At 39.3% G+C, this 15,817-nt stretch overlaps 1 protein-coding gene across 4 annotated transcripts in view; it reads right to left on the reverse strand.

The window, feature by feature from the left end:
* Window positions 1–15,817, reverse strand: part of PIKFYVE (phosphoinositide kinase, FYVE-type zinc finger containing) — a 74,010-nt gene that overhangs the window by 51,776 nt on the left and 6,417 nt on the right. For all 4 annotated transcript variants that reach the window (XM_037029797.1, XM_037029802.1, XM_037029794.1 and 1 more), the window contains 6 exons: window positions 13,055–13,173; window positions 11,942–12,113; window positions 9,925–10,132; window positions 8,035–8,124; window positions 2,563–2,701; window positions 805–962 (listed from right to left, as the gene is read on the reverse strand). In XM_037029797.1, the coding sequence (XP_036885692.1) occupies window positions 805–962; window positions 2,563–2,701; window positions 8,035–8,124; window positions 9,925–10,132; window positions 11,942–12,113; window positions 13,055–13,173 (886 nt within the window). The remainder of the gene's footprint in view (window positions 1–804; window positions 963–2,562; window positions 2,702–8,034; window positions 8,125–9,924; window positions 10,133–11,941; window positions 12,114–13,054; window positions 13,174–15,817) is intronic.

Raw genomic sequence — 15,817 nt, forward strand, 5'->3', positions numbered from 1 at the left:
AGATTGATATGTACTTTATACCTATATAGACACACTAACACATTGCATTTATATGGCATTTCACAATGTATAGAGCACTTCAGCTATATTATTTCATCCTCATGACGGCTTCTTCACAAAACTGTATTTTCCTATTAGAACAGAGAGGTCCAATCCTCAATAAGATTGAGTAACTTCACTGAAAGCATAAAGCTAAAATGAAATTAAACCAAAATGCAAACCCAGAGCTTCACTGCTAAATGCTGTTTATCTCTCTTCCTACATACTTGTTTCTTCCCAGGAGAGGAAAAGCAGCCAATCCAATCAAGTAGAAAAGGTTGGGGACAAAGGTAGGGGACATTTTACCTTGATGGCAAAAGGACCTGTCTTTTTCTTTTTTGCACATGATTTGTAAGGTTTTAACAAATCTCTCTAAGGCACTCCAGGCGTGGCTTATAGACCCAGTTCTCAAGACAGACTGCAATGTCCAGATCAGCAAACAGTAGCCAGAGAAGTCACTGTGGTCTCAGGGTCCGGGTACTTCCCAATCCGGCTTAACTAAAGAGCTCTGTGTTTTGGGAATCACTGCACACCCCTGCTTTTAATAAATTAGGCAACTTGTGACCCTCATTGGTTCCTCGCATCTGTACTGGTTGAAGCCCAGAAGGGAGGAGGGTTGACAATTTGCACCCCACATACCAAATGTGAAAAGCAAACCCTACTCACAAAGAACATTGCCCCCCTTTTATCTACAACAATGTGTCCTCATTAAAAGTAAATTAATAACTAATATTAAAAAATCTGTCTTTCTTTAGATCCCATTACCTTGTAGCAATGTGTCCATTTCGGATCAACCAGTTGACCAATTCCTTCCCTACAACGCAGTTAGGATGAGTTCTCAGCCAGTAGCGGTGGTCCTGAAACTCCATCCCACTGCTGTGATGGCAGATTTTTCTCCACAGGTCCTTTAATTGAACACTGTCCTGAAGCCACATTATAAGCAACTGATTACTCCTGAGTAGGATGCTACATACGTTTTCAGATTCTATCTTGTGATTTTTAGATTCATGAGAACTCACTTCTTATGTCTTTGTATAGCTAGCTTATACAATAGAAATGATACCTACATGGGGAACAGCTTAAACTCAGCTTATCTAATTCCAAATGTAACCTTTTCTCTTGAAAACCCACTACCCTCCACCCCACCATACCCCACCCCATAGAAAACCAGCTCTCCCAAATAAGTTTTGTCAGTCAATGGCACATGATTTTCAGTCTCTTGGTTACCTAAGTAGAAAATTTCATACTCCTCTTTAGAAATGGGGCAAGAGATAGGGACTGAACAGCCAATACTACTAATCTACGGTAAGTGATTCTAGTAGCCTTCACCAGATTCTCACCATTCTCGCCTACCCACAACTGCCAGGTAATTTTCCTAAAGAAAGGCCTCCAATTAATTACTCCCTTCTCAAAAAAACTTTGAACATCACTCAGTGCCTACAGGCCCAAATCTAAACTTGTAAAGTCTGAATTCCACCAGGTAGCCCTAAATAACTTTCCATCCTCCTTGCCAGCAGACTCCGATTTAATGTCCCTCCCAGCCTCTCCCAATTAGTCAGTCCTACTTCAGTCCATGAACAAGGCCATGCTTCTGCTCAGCTCTATTCCTTTCCTCACACCTTTTAATAAGGTTCACTTTCCCCACCACCTAGCCAAATCTATTCCATCCTTTAAGGGCCAGTCCAAGCCATTCAGTTTGAAGCCTTTCCTGGCCCTGACTGACGTAGCTCATTGGTTTGGGCACTGTCCCACAAACCAAGAGGTCATCAGTTCGATTCCCTGTCCGGTAACATGCCTGGGTTGTGAGCCAGGTCCCCAGTTGGCGGCGTGCTAGAGGCAACCAATTTATGTTTCTCACACACATTGATGTCTCTCTCCCTCTTTCTCCATTTCCCTGTTTCTAAAATAAATAAATAAAATCTTTAAAAAAATACAATAAAAAATAAAGTACTTCCTGACTCCCTCACTGCTAATAATCTTTCCATTTTTTTATAATTAAAGTATTACCCCTTCTACTACTAAGGGCCTGCCCATCAACCTCGTGTCCACCTTTGAATCACAAGCTTGAGAGCAGAAGTCATACCTTCAATTTCTTTGAGTCACTGTTAGGGGTGAACATAGTATTTTCCAAATACATAAATTCTATAAACCAATTATTATTTCATATACACATATAGTATTAAATGTCTGAAAAACCTTCCATGCCGCATGGATGAGAAACACGTTTTGAAGTTAACCGCAATCTGGGACCTGACTAGAAGGTGAGCTCCCATATGCAGGTGCTTGCATTCTGATCTTGCCAGATGAAAAAGGTCAGGAAAGTATTAATCCAACATATGAACATAGAATGTCTGACCAATTTCCCAGGTGATCCTAGTAAGAACTTAAGCTAATTACTTCCCCTATTTAATTTATATGCTAACTGGCTGCTTCATTTGTATGTTTCTTTAAAAAAGAAAAATCAGAGGGAAAACCTGCCCTTATGATCAAAACTAGCTCTAGGTCACAGAGACTGGACCATACCAGAAGAATTTTGCGTTCGTCCTCGGTGGTCTCTGTCCTAACATATGTCCGGCTGGCCTGGGGACTGACAGATGTCTCGTACGACGGCACCATGGGAGATCCAGATCGGTCCAGTGACAGGTTGGTAATGCTGGCTGATCTGGAAACAAAACAAAAAGTGAAACCACAAGTGGTAAATTTGTCATCAATAAGTGCAATCACAGTAAAAATTCATTTGTAAATAAACGCCGGTTTGCCAATGTTACAGTGCATTTAAAAGTACTTATGGCGGTTGTGTATGATATCAGCACTGGGGAGACAGGGAGAAGAGCACCCAGATATTCGCTGTGCTCTATTTCCAACTTCTGTGTTGGTCTAAAATTATTTCAAAATAACTTTAAAAGAAAGTCGTTACAGGAAGATTACAGAAAAACAATTACAGATGTAGTTCATGTATCGGTAATATTGCAAAGGAAATAGGTATCAACTCTTCTTGTTAAAATGCAGAGAATTAGTATTTGTATTCAACTGACAAACATAAAGAATCAGTCTAAATGCAGAAACGCAGACCTTGCAGATCAGGGACAGGAAAGCATGGTCCAGAGGCCAAGGAGCTTTTGCATAACCAATGAGTAAGAACGGTCTTCTGAGTCCAACATCTCTAATGCTCTGATGACAGGGCACACTAATTTTGATCCACCACTAAGCAAAATGTTATTCCCCCAGTAAGAATTCCTTCCTTCTCATTAGTAGACCTAAATTTAAAAATTGTCCTTGATCAACAGAAAAATTAGTGAAAATGTGCTTCCTCTCTTGTTGTATGAGTACTTACATAAAATATCCTTAATGTTGCTTCTTGGCAAAGTTACCAAATAAATGACTTGTAAGTAGAAGAAAATCAAAAGCACTGAGCAAGCTTTTATTTATAAAAAAATTTTACCTAGAAATTTAGCTAGCTTCTACCTAGATAAAAATGAAACCCAAGTTTAGCTTCATATAAAGAATAAAAGGCAGAAGCACCTATGATGTAGCCAACACTATATATATATATATACTCATTCAGTAGAGCAATATACATTTCTCCCCTCATTTACTCCTATGGAGTAGATACCACTAGATCCATTCTACACACAAAGGAATCAAGAATCAGAGATTAAGTAATTTATCTAAGAACTCAGCTAATAAAGGGCTGCCATTTAAAACCAGGTCCCACAAAAAACTACGGTCTCCCCAGCATGAAGATAAAGATACTTCTAAAACAATTTTAAAAATTACTCACAGGTTTGTAATAGGTCTAGCAAAAAGTCATTCTTAATGGTTAATGAGAAACCACAGATATCAAACAAAAGTATATAAACGAGATTTTTAAAGTAATTAGTGATTCATTTCAGGGCTTTTTTTTTTTTTGTGAAAAGCTGCCAGTATGTCTTCTTCAACTAATTAAAGACTAATTAAAATCTCTTTTCTCATGTGTGTATTACTCATGCATTCTGCTTCTCTAACACTCTAACCATCCCTACTCATACTCTGATACAACAGCAACAAGAATAAAAGAAAATTAGTCAATTTTGTTGTAATATATTCTAGTAAGTAGCCTAGTAGTAAAAATGCTGGCTATTTACATATAAATAGCATGTACTCACTCAATTTTATCTTTCCTAAAAGAGTTACATCAATCTTAACATTATTCAAAACACATGAAAACATATTGTAAATTAGCATGGCAATCTCCACACTTAGGCCTATGCCACCAGGAATACTGTAATCCCATCTTTTAAAAACCTGTCTCATCTCCACAACCCTCTGCATTTCCCTCCTTCACTGTATCGCTTCTCCTTCCATTCTCTGCTGAACCTTACAGGACTCACAGAAACCAAGGTTAGCCACATCATGGCTGCATCCAAGGATCAGACTGCACTCATCTCCCCTGACATTATCATCAGGACCATTTCCCCTTCCTTGAAAAACTGTCTTTACTTGGCTACCAAGACAACACACTTTCAGGGTGTTCCTCTCACCTCATCTCCTTCTAAGGCTCCTTTTCTGGTTCCTCTTTATTTCCCCAATCTCGGACCTTGGTCCTTATTTCCTCACTTTCCACACTCACTCTTTTCACGATCTCCATCCTGGTTCATAGCTTTAAATACCATCCACATGAATGCAACACCCAAGTTTATAGATCCAGCATATACGTCTCTCCTGAACTCTAGATTCGTACATCTATTTGACATCTCACTTGGATGTCTAGAAGGTATCTAAAATTCAACATGTCTAAAACCAAACCGTGCAAGTCTCCCCCATTTCAATAAATGAGAATTCCAGCCTTCCAACCACTCGGGCCAAAATCCCGAGTTCTCTTTCACCTCTAGTCGTTTAGCAAATCCCGTTAGCACAACAACCAAAACACATCTTGAGTGTGACCACCCACCTCCACTTCCCCCCTCACACCCGGGTCCGTTCTCTCGCCTGGATTGCGGCACCAGCTCTCTAAGTGGTCTCCCTGCTTCTACTCTTACGTCCTACGATCCACTCGACAGAGCAGCCAGAGTGCTCCTCTGAAAATCTACTGCAGATCATGTAATCCTCCCCAACTCCCCACTCAGAACTCCTCTGTAAGGGAAAGCTTTTTTAGAGTAGAATGTCAACTAATGAATGTAAAAGAAGTGGTGATATAGTTAGGAAGTGACCCTCCTAATATAAATCACAACTGGATACTGAATCTGTTGAGCGAGAGACTGATAAGGAACAGGGTATTTAGACAGTATCCAAGTATCTCCTCCACACATTATTAACTACAAAGAAAAAAATTGTAACTTTACAGAGGAGAAACCCAGGACACCACCTTAACCAAGAGATCAAGCCCCTATTAACGATGGGATAAACTTGTATCACCATATCCTCCCCAACATAACAGACTGCATCACTTACACAGAACTGCTGTCCAAAAACGCAGAGCCTAAACCTAATCATGAGGAAGCAGGAGACAAAGCCAAACTGAGGGGTATTCTTCCAAATAACCCTCTCCACAGAATCCAGGACCATGAATCTAGACACAATTTGAACCCTTCACAAAAATTAAATAAAAATGGATCACAAACCTAAATATAATACATAAAACTGTAAAACCCCCAGAAGATAACATAGCGGGAAATCTGGATGACCTTGGGTATGGCAATGACATTTCAGATAGAACACGAAAGCATGATCCAAGAAAGAAAAAACTGATAAGCTGGACTTGATTAAGATTAAAAACCTGTGCTCTGCGAAAAGACATCAAGAGAATTAGAAGACAAGCCACACAGACTGGGAGAAAATCTCCACAAAGACACATCTGACAAAGGACTTCTCCAAAATTTGCCAATTTAAATTGGTCAAATTTAAAACTTCTCCAAGATTTAAAACTCCTAAAACTCAACAACATGAAAACACACAGCTTAATTTTTAAAAAGACCTAGGTAGACATCTCCCCAAAGATGATATACAGATGGCAAGAAAGCATATTTTAAAAAGTCCAGCATCATATATAACTAGGAAATTGGAAATGAAAACACTGGAGCGTATCAACACACACCTACTAGACTGACCAAAATCCAGGATACTGACACCACCAAGTGCCGGCACGGATAGAGAACAACAGGGACTCTCAATGCCAGTACGAAGGCTAGTAGTACAGACATTCTGGAAGGCAGTTTGGCAATTTCACATAAAACAAATCATACTCTTTAACACATGGTCCAGCAACCGCACTCCTTGGTACTGACCCAAATGAACTGAGTACATGACCACATGAAAACCTGCACACAGATGTTTAAAGCAGGCTTATTTGTAAGTTCCAAAACCGGGAAACAACTGAGATACCATTCAGTAGATAAGTGGATAAAATAAACTGTGACACATCCAGACAATGGAATATTAATCAGCACTAAAAAGAAATGAGCTATCAAGCTATGAAAACGCATGAAAAAAACATAAATGCGTATTACTAAATAAGAGAAACCCATCTGAATACACACAAACCGTATGATTCCAACTCTATGACATTTTGGAAAAGGCAAAACTCTGGGGACAGTAAAAAGACCAGTGGTTGCCATGGCTGGGAGACGGGAGAGGTGACTGTCCAGGGCACACGGGATTTGCAGGACAGTGAAACTATTCTGTACTAAACTACGATAGTGGCTGACTGTCATGATGCATTCTCCAAACCCACAGAATGCACCAGACCAAGGGAGAACCCTACTGTGTGGGCACTACAACCTCTGGTGATAACGATGTGTCAGCTAAGTTCATTACCTGAAACACACACACCACTCTGGTGCAGGATGTTGATAATGGGGGAGGTCGCCTGTAGTGAGGGTACAGGGTCATGTGGGAACTCTGTGCACATTCCAGTCAATTTTGCTGTGAACCTAAAACTCCTCTACGAAATGAAGCTTATTGCTTTATTTATTGTAAATAAAAGATGCTAGCTCAGTAACTTACTCTCAAACAGTTCAGAAAAAAGCACCACATATACAATATGGAAAGTAACAAAGCAAATGGGCAAATGTAACTTAGTGGACCTTAATGAAAAACATAGGAAATTTTTCTTTATTATTTTTGCAACTTTTTGCAGGTTTGAATTATTTTCAAAATAATTTTTTACAAAAGCTTTTGAAAGCTCACACTCTCCAGTAACTTCCCATCTCACCCAGGGTAAACGAGGAGGCCCTTACAATTAACTGCAGAAATGCTGGACTCTGGGGACACAAGACCTCTTGCTTTTCCTTGCCAGAATGGTCCCTCTCACCAAAGTGCTATTCCGTTTCTACAAAATAGCCACAGGGCTATTCCCTCACATCCTCAGGTCTTTGCTCCAATGTCACTTTCTCGGTGAGGTCTACACTAACTACAGTATTTAATATTCTACTCTCCACCCCTATTCCTTATGTTTTTTTGGTGTTTTAAATCTGTCTGTTTGACTGGCTGCTATGTCCCAAGTAAGTGCATAATTTGTAGGTACTCAATACTTGTTGAAAGTATGTTAAACCATTGTGGCTTAGATTTCTAGTTCTCCAGGTTTATAATGACTTAACTTGCCACTTAAACTTCTAAAAGGAAGGCATTTTCGGGGGGGAGACGTGCACATTAGTAAGGTAAGTTAGAAAAGAAGGAGGTGTGCAGGTGTAGAATGATTACAGGCAATAGTTTCAAGAAACTTGGCTAATAAGAAATAATTGAGAATGTATGCAACTAGAGGTAAAACACAAAGGAGTTTCTGTTTGTTTTTAACAGGTGACTAAAGTTAAGTTCGTCTGCTAAGCTAGATTCCGAGATCTCAAACCAGCGAGAAGAGTGGAAACAGCCACTCGGTACAAGCAAGAGATGACCAGCAGAATGAGAGCTAAAAGACTGTATGACAACCAACTCCACCCATTTTTATTGGTATGTTCTTCTCATCACCGGAAAAGGAGAAAAATCAGACATGGGATACTGTGTTTTCATTTAGCAGTTTACCTATTTCGAGCAGGAGATTTCCCAGCATCCTCTTGAACAGATACAAGTCTTGTTGAAAGGGCAGTATTTGAGGAATCTGAATGAATCAAACTATAAAGGAAAAAGGAAAAACTTGAGATGATTTGGCACAGTAACAAAAAAATGCAATTTCACTGAACTGCTTTAACATTTAAAAGCAGACTGTTTCCCCTTGTAATTATGAGATTACAGGCCATTTTTATTTCCTTCCTTTAATTAGGGTGGAAACAGTATGGTTTTTATCTTAAGTACATCAAATGTCAAAAGACTGGTAATATTTTATTATCAAGTATATGAAATGCAATTAATATCATAAATTGGTTGAATGGGTGCTCATAGACATCCTTCTTACATTAATAACACAGTATTGAAATGATTTGGGCGTGGAAAATCCTAAGCGCAAATATTTTATCCTCAGGCTCCACAAACCACTAGAACAGCACTGCAGAGTCAGGCAAGCCCAGGTCCAAGTGCAGGGCCCACCTCTTACTAGCTGTGTGATCTTGGACCCCTTGCTTCATCTCTCTGCACCTCAGCCTCTACCTCTGTCAAGAGAAGATGGTAGTGCCTTCCGGAGACATGTAATGACTAACAAAGAGTGAACATCAACCAATCAGCACAAAACCTAAAATTACGCCACCTTTGACATCCAGGCTACATCCCTCAACTAGCTTTCAAACTTGCTTTGTTTTATTAAACCACATTGTCAATTCTGGGCTCACACACAGAGCCAGGTACAGCTAAAGGGCATTATAATTGAAGTAAGCAAAAAATGAAGAATCCCTATGCTTTGTTTTACTACTTACAGAACTGGTTTTTAAAGTTTATAAAATACAGATAACATACAGAGAATCCTGATGCCACAAACGCCAACGCACCAGCGAGCACTTTAACAGAGCGCTACCACTGACGATGAAGTGCTTGTGTTCCCTACCCAGCTGGCATCCGCTCCCTGCCTTCAAGGAAACTACTGTTGGGAATTTTCTATCATCAGTCTCTTCCTTTTCTTTAAGTGTACTATGCCTGCATCCCTAGACAGTGTGTTCGTTCTGTATATTTTTGAATGTTATGTAAATAGAATAATCACTGGTTACAAATGTGCCTTTCTTTTCTACCCTACATTATATCCCTGAGATTCTTGTATGTGGAATGTAGCTATAATTCATTTTGACTTTTGTTTAAATTCTCTGATTATAGACTAATATCTTACTCCCTTAAGGAGTAATCAATATAATAACTAATCAGAAAGATGTTAGGTAAAACGTCAACCTCTTTAACACGGCCAGATTGGTATTATGCATAAAAAACAATGTAACTAAAGAAAACAGTCAGAAACTGATGAACCTTGCATTCTAATTCAAACAATTTCAGGAAAGGTCCAAGGAAAAGTTGGTAACATTCTCCACTACCAGGCAGTGTAGCATATTTGGACATCTGGAAAAACATGAATTATTCCCTAAAAAGAATAAAAATCTAATTTAATTGTGAATATTATAAATACAAATCTTAGCAGCATTCTCATTCTCTAGGAAGGCTACATTAGAAATTATTAATCTCCATAACTTCTATTGCATTGCCTATTCAACAAATATCACCAATAAAATAGTACAGGTTAAACACTGTTCTTGGTGTCAGAGATGGAAAGTAAGATACAAAGTCTCCCCTCTTATAGAACTTACATTTTAATTAATCAGTATAATCATTGTCCAAAAACATCCTCTGTGATCCTTCTGGAGACAAGCCAAAGAAAAGAAGAAAATAGGGAATGTGCAGGAAATAATTCAAAGAAGGGAAATGTTTAACTACGAGCATTCATAGAACACCAGACTATCACTATTTCTCAAATACAAAATTGTATTTACGTGACAGTACCTTTGCCAGGCAAAATCATCCTCTAAAAATATGTTGCGACTGGCTTTTCTACTCCCAACAGGTGTTCGGGGTTCACTCGGATCAAGTACAGACACAGAGGAAGCAGAATCAGAAAGGGCATTCAAGTCTTCCCCAATGGAATTACTGTCTGTGGAATGAGCATAGCTTAAGGCTATTTTTCTACAGTACGTGCAAGCTCGGAGGTCCCCTGGAAAGGGAAAAAAAGAAATTAAGTAAAAGATAAGATTACATTACTCAACAGACGTATTAAACCTTTGGACTAATAGTTAATCTAATAAAAGGGAAATATCTTCAAGTAAGGACTACCAAAAATTTTTTTTCAGTGAAATAATTTTGTTAGCTCAGTTATACATTTTTAAAACTGTCATTATGAGAAATTCACCCAAGTATACAAAATTACCTCAACTATTTAGAATGGGTTAAGAAAATATCACTCAGTAACATTAGATAGAAAACTTTGATTAAAAAAGAGTATTTTTCAAGATTCTAAAAGTGAAATTAAGGGGCAGAAGTTTCAAGAAGACAACATTTAAATGGAGTAAATAAATCAGCATAATGGAAACAACGTATTTTCCCTGGGCAAAAAGGAAGAAAAATGTTATTTGGGTCCCCATCATGAAGCCCTGAAAAGAGGCCTCCACCGGAGGGGCATCATCTGAAAAACAAACTAAGAGAATGGGCTTACTGATAATACGAAATAGGGGTTGGGGGGAGGACTGCTAAGAAAACTTTTATAGTGAAAGTTAGGATGGAAATGAAATATTCATGGGAGGACAAACAACTAGGTTATTTAATACTGTTCAATGTTGTCATTTTATTGAGGATGCAGTCCTACCCAAATGTAAGTTTTCATTTCTACCCTGTCTTTCTATAACAATTATTTGTATGATTCTACATTTCAGTGCACCAAAAAAATGAGGTAAGCTCATTAAACTTGACACATAGCATGTTATTTAACAACCCAACCTTACATGTTTTAGCCTTAACATTAGAAAACTGATGTGACGTGGAAAAGATTTCTTACAGCCAACTGTCAGAAATACATGTTTTTACCATATTTACTACCAAGCATAATTTATTTAATTTTATTTTTTAATTTTGACTATTAAATAGTACTCAGTTTTATTAAACTATGCATGTACTTCAAGCAATATCAGTATTTTGCTCAGTCTGTAATATTTTGCTACGGCAGCCCCAGGAAACCGACACACAAACCATATGAAGACGACAGGATTTTATCCTGAGTGTAATAGGAACTCTGAAAGGGTTTTAGACAGAGCAGCCTCACATGACCAAATTAGCATTTAACTTAATTTAATTAAGAATATCATCTAGAGTATAGAAAATGATGGAGGTAGAAAAAAAACTAATTGTTAAAAAAAATGATCTTTTCAAAGACTGTAGCCATAATCTGGATGAAAGATAATTCAGGTCTGAAACTCTGTAGCAGATTCGGAAAATCTGCATGATAATAAAAATAACAGGAGAGATCTAAGACTATTTTCATTTGGGTACCTTCTGCCTGCCTTCCACTATCAAATCACTGTATAAATCCACACATTACTGTTTAGCCTTTTCTGCTTCAACAAATAATTAACATTTATATATTGCTAATGAAAGAATATACAATGCAGTTTGCTAAAGCACAGTGTCATATACTCAAGCAAGACCTGCATTTTGTAAGAAAATTCTCACAGTAATAGAAACTCGTATCTACTCTAATAACCATATTATACAATAAATGTAATACCCCTGGGTTTTTGATAGCATCTGTGATACATTGTTGCTTTACTTATTTATAGACATCCCCATCTACTTTGTTATTCTGCTATAAAACCCTTAAAAGCAAAGCTGTGTCTCCCTTACCTCTGTGTCCCCCAGGGCTCACTCATGAAGCCCAAGATGAAAACAGGCTTATCATCCTCAGTCTATATTATAAACTATTTGATGGTTATAACTTTTAAAAATGGTAAAACTGTCCATAAGATGCCTTTACCTGTATAGCCCATAAATTTTCCCGGGATTTCTTGATTACAGCAACGACTGCAGAAGATCTGCCCGCACAGTCGGCAATGGTGTCTGCGCCTGAAGGTAGTGAATTTCTCACTGCAGTCGTAGCACTCCTTGCACTGGCTGTCTGGCATCCAGTACTGCTTCAGGTCGCTATCCTGTAGCGGCACAAATATGTGACGGCGTCTCGAAAATTCTGATGACGATGCGACGGCAAATGCGATGCTAATCAAAATCTTACGCTGCTTCCGCAGAAAGTGGCAAGCTATTTCTAGGATTCGTACAGGAATGGGAAGAGTGAAAAAGACCAAGACAATCTTCAAGAACAAAACTGAAGGACTTACACTACCAGCCACTGATACTTATTCTGAAGCCTCGGTAATTTTAGACAGAGTGTTAGTTCAAGGATAGAAAAAGAAAGGGAGCTACGGAGCAGACAGCAGGGCCCTGGCACACCCGCACACACACAGATGGACTTGGGTATGACGAGATTTAGAATGCAATCAGTGAAGGACAATCTGTAAAAAAAAAAATGGTGCTGAGTCCAACGGGATAGACGGCCATGAGGAAAAACAAAAAAGAAGCTTGAACCCTAAATTTTGCACAAATAATAAAGCCTTATGAAAAAAGCATGGAAGAATATTTACTGACCTTCGGCTAGATAAACACTTCTTAAACAGACATAAAAAAATACACATAATTAGCCCTGGCTGGTGTAGCTCAGTGGATTGAGCATGGGCTTGTGAAGCAAAGAGTCGCCCGTTCGATTCCCAGTCAGGGCACACGCCTGGGTTGCAGGCCAGTTCCCAGCAGGGGACACATGAGAGGCAACCACACACTGATGTTTCTCTCCCACCCTTTCCCCTTCCCTTCCCTTCTCTCTAAAAATAAATAAATAAAATATTTTTTAAAAATACACATATTATAAGGGGGGGGAAGTGATCAATTAAAATTATGTACCTGTGTGTGAAAATACAGTGTTCTCGAGAGGAGGAACTACCCAGTGATCTTTCTCTCAAGGACGCTGTGCCATTTCAGTGAGTACAGCATGAACCCCATGTAAGTGCTTAACGAGTAATCTAAAGTCCTGCAACTGTACCTGGCTTTTCCCTTCCATGATCTCCTTGAGGCGTTTTAATACAGTGCTGAGGCTTCGAAGCTGAACGGCTGTACGCGGGTCATGACCTCCAAAAGTAGGTTCTGCTTTCCTTCTTGTTTCTGAGTCAGATTTACCAAAAAAATAAAATTAAAAAAAAAAACCCCTTATTAATAGCCTTTAGTATCTATACAAAACGAGGTATGTATGAGATACACAGTGCCTCTTCCTGTTTGCATACATTTACAGTCTCACAGCCAGTGATGTGAATTGAGAGTTAAAGGTAGTCTTTATAAAGATAAGAGGTCCTGAAAGCGTTTCTTTCAACAAACTGTTTTTATATTGCATGTAAAATACTATTTCACAAGCCAGTCAGTAAGGGCCACCTGAGAGAAGTACTGCCTGGGACACTGATGGTTTTGAGACCAGGGATGGGAGGATTGCTTAAATGGCCCAAAATCTGTAAGTGATTTATTGGGTGCTTTGGTCCCAAGCCATTACAAACGCCTCCCCAAAATTTAGCAAAAGGAAAAGCAATCCCAGTGAGTTAGCCTCGCTTAGTTGCCACAGTTAAACATTAACAGGGCCGCGTACCATTCAGTCCAGTCTGCAAACCACGTGTCCAAAGCCTCATGGAACAGCCGACCAGAGAGGAAACGGCCCAGTCCACACAGAATCTGAGAGGCTTCAGAACATCCTGGATGGTAACTTACCCACACCTTCCTTCTCCACGTCCAACCAGATCAAAACCGCCGAAGAACTGCTGGAATTCCAATGCCACCCTCCTGCTGCCTCCCCACTACAGCTCCAAACTGGAAGGGACTCCTTATTCCTTAAACTAGCACTGCTGAAGCCAGTTCTATCAATTATAAAATTCCAAATTCCAGCTTTGTGGCCAGAATGGGTTGTGCCCGCCAAAGTTGTAATATATTATTTATTTTAGAGCAAGATTACTACTGAAGTTCCCACCTATTCCTGGCTCCAGTGGTTACAAAATCTACAAAGGATAAAATGGAGGTGGCTTAACAAAGAGAATGAACGTGCCTATTAAACTCGTTAACCTAATAATCTATTGCAAAGCAAGATGGAAAACACCCACCCTGCATCTTTCTCTAACTCACTTAGTTTGTTTGATTTGATTTAGACATGCTTTGTTTTGGTGTGGTGGTGGGGAAAAAAGATTACAAAAAATGAAAGGTCAGTATCCAAATCCAAACTGACCAAGAACTTTCCAATTTAATTACAGAAATAATTATCTAAGTAGCACCTATTAGAAAACTTTATTTTTCAATAAATAGCAATGGCCTAATTTCAGCAGATAGCTGTGCTGATACTAGAATGAAACTGTGTGAGTACTAGAATGACCAGTTTTTTGAGTATCACAATATAAAGCAATTCTCCATGATTTATTAGTTGGAAAAGATGCGATTAAGCTCTTACAAATGTAACAGTTGTGCTCCCATGCACACGCAATGGGTAATAATTAATCGTGAACCCCCTTGCGTTTAGCCAGTTCAAAGTGCATGTGTGAGTACTAACGACATTGTCCACTGAAAGAGGTAGAGCAAGAACAAGAGCAAGTCTTGTTCCTGAAACCAACAGAACCAGAGATCTCAGCTAAAGATTAATGATCCCTGAGAGGATATCTGGTCTACCCCTCTGCCACTAGGCAATCTTAGCTGTGTCTCTTATAAAACAGATCTTAGAAAATTAAGCAATTTTCCTAAGGTCATAGAGCTAGCAAATTGTGGAATTACAGGCTTTTGATCAGAAAAGGAACTTGATTGGTCAAACAGCCCCAGGTTTCTGAGCCTGTAGCAGCTAAAGCAAAAGAATCAAGAGCACCTGACACAACACAATAAGGAATGGTGGAGATTGCAGCAACCCAGACACAAGCTCCACCAACTGATATTTAAATTCAAGTTTATCAAAACTCCACAGCAAAATTTGGAAAGCTATCAGTTTATAACCCCTAAAAAATTAGATTCTAGCCCTGGATGGTGGGGCTCAGTGGACTGAGTGCCAGCCAGCAAACCAAAGGGTCGCTGGTTCAATCCCCAGTCAGGGCACATGCCTAGGTTGAGGGCCAGGTCCTCAGTTGGGAGAGCATGAGAAGCAACCACACATCAATATTTCTCTCCCTCACTTTCTTCCTCCCTTCCCCCTCTCTAAAAATAAATAAAATCTTTAAAATAATTAAATGGATCAAAAAACCATGGTACATTTACACAATGGAATTCTATGCAGCAGAAAATAAGGAGCTCCTACCCTTTGCAATAGCATGGATGGAACTGGAGAGCATTATGCTAAGCGAAATAAGCCAGGTGGTGAAAGACAAATACCATATGATCTCACCTTTAACAGGAACCTAATCAACAAAACAAACAAACAAGCAAAATGTAACCAAAGACACTGAAATTGAGAACAGGCTGACAGTGACCTGAGGACAGAGGGGAGAGAATTTCAGGGGGAAAAAAGGGAGGGTTTACAGGGACAAGTATAAAAGACACACGGACAAAAACTAGGGGCCGGGGGTGGAAATGGGAGGGAGGTGTGGAGGGCTGGGTGGGTGGGCTGAAATGGGAGTAAAAGACAGAAAACTGCACTTGAAAAACAATTTAAAAAAAAAAAAGATTCCACCCTGGCTGGCGTAGCTCAGTGGATTGAGCATGGGCTGCGAACCACAGGGTCACTAGTTTGATTCCCAGTCAGGGCACATGCCTAGGTTGTAGGCCAGGTCCCTAGTATGGGGCACATGAGAGGCAA

The sequence above is a fragment of the Sturnira hondurensis genome, unplaced genomic scaffold (genome assembly GCF_014824575.4).
Source record: "Sturnira hondurensis isolate 20B ecotype Veracruz unplaced genomic scaffold, ASM1482457v3 Scaffold0001532, whole genome shotgun sequence".
In the NCBI taxonomy this organism is placed as follows: domain Eukaryota; kingdom Metazoa; phylum Chordata; class Mammalia; order Chiroptera; family Phyllostomidae; genus Sturnira; species Sturnira hondurensis.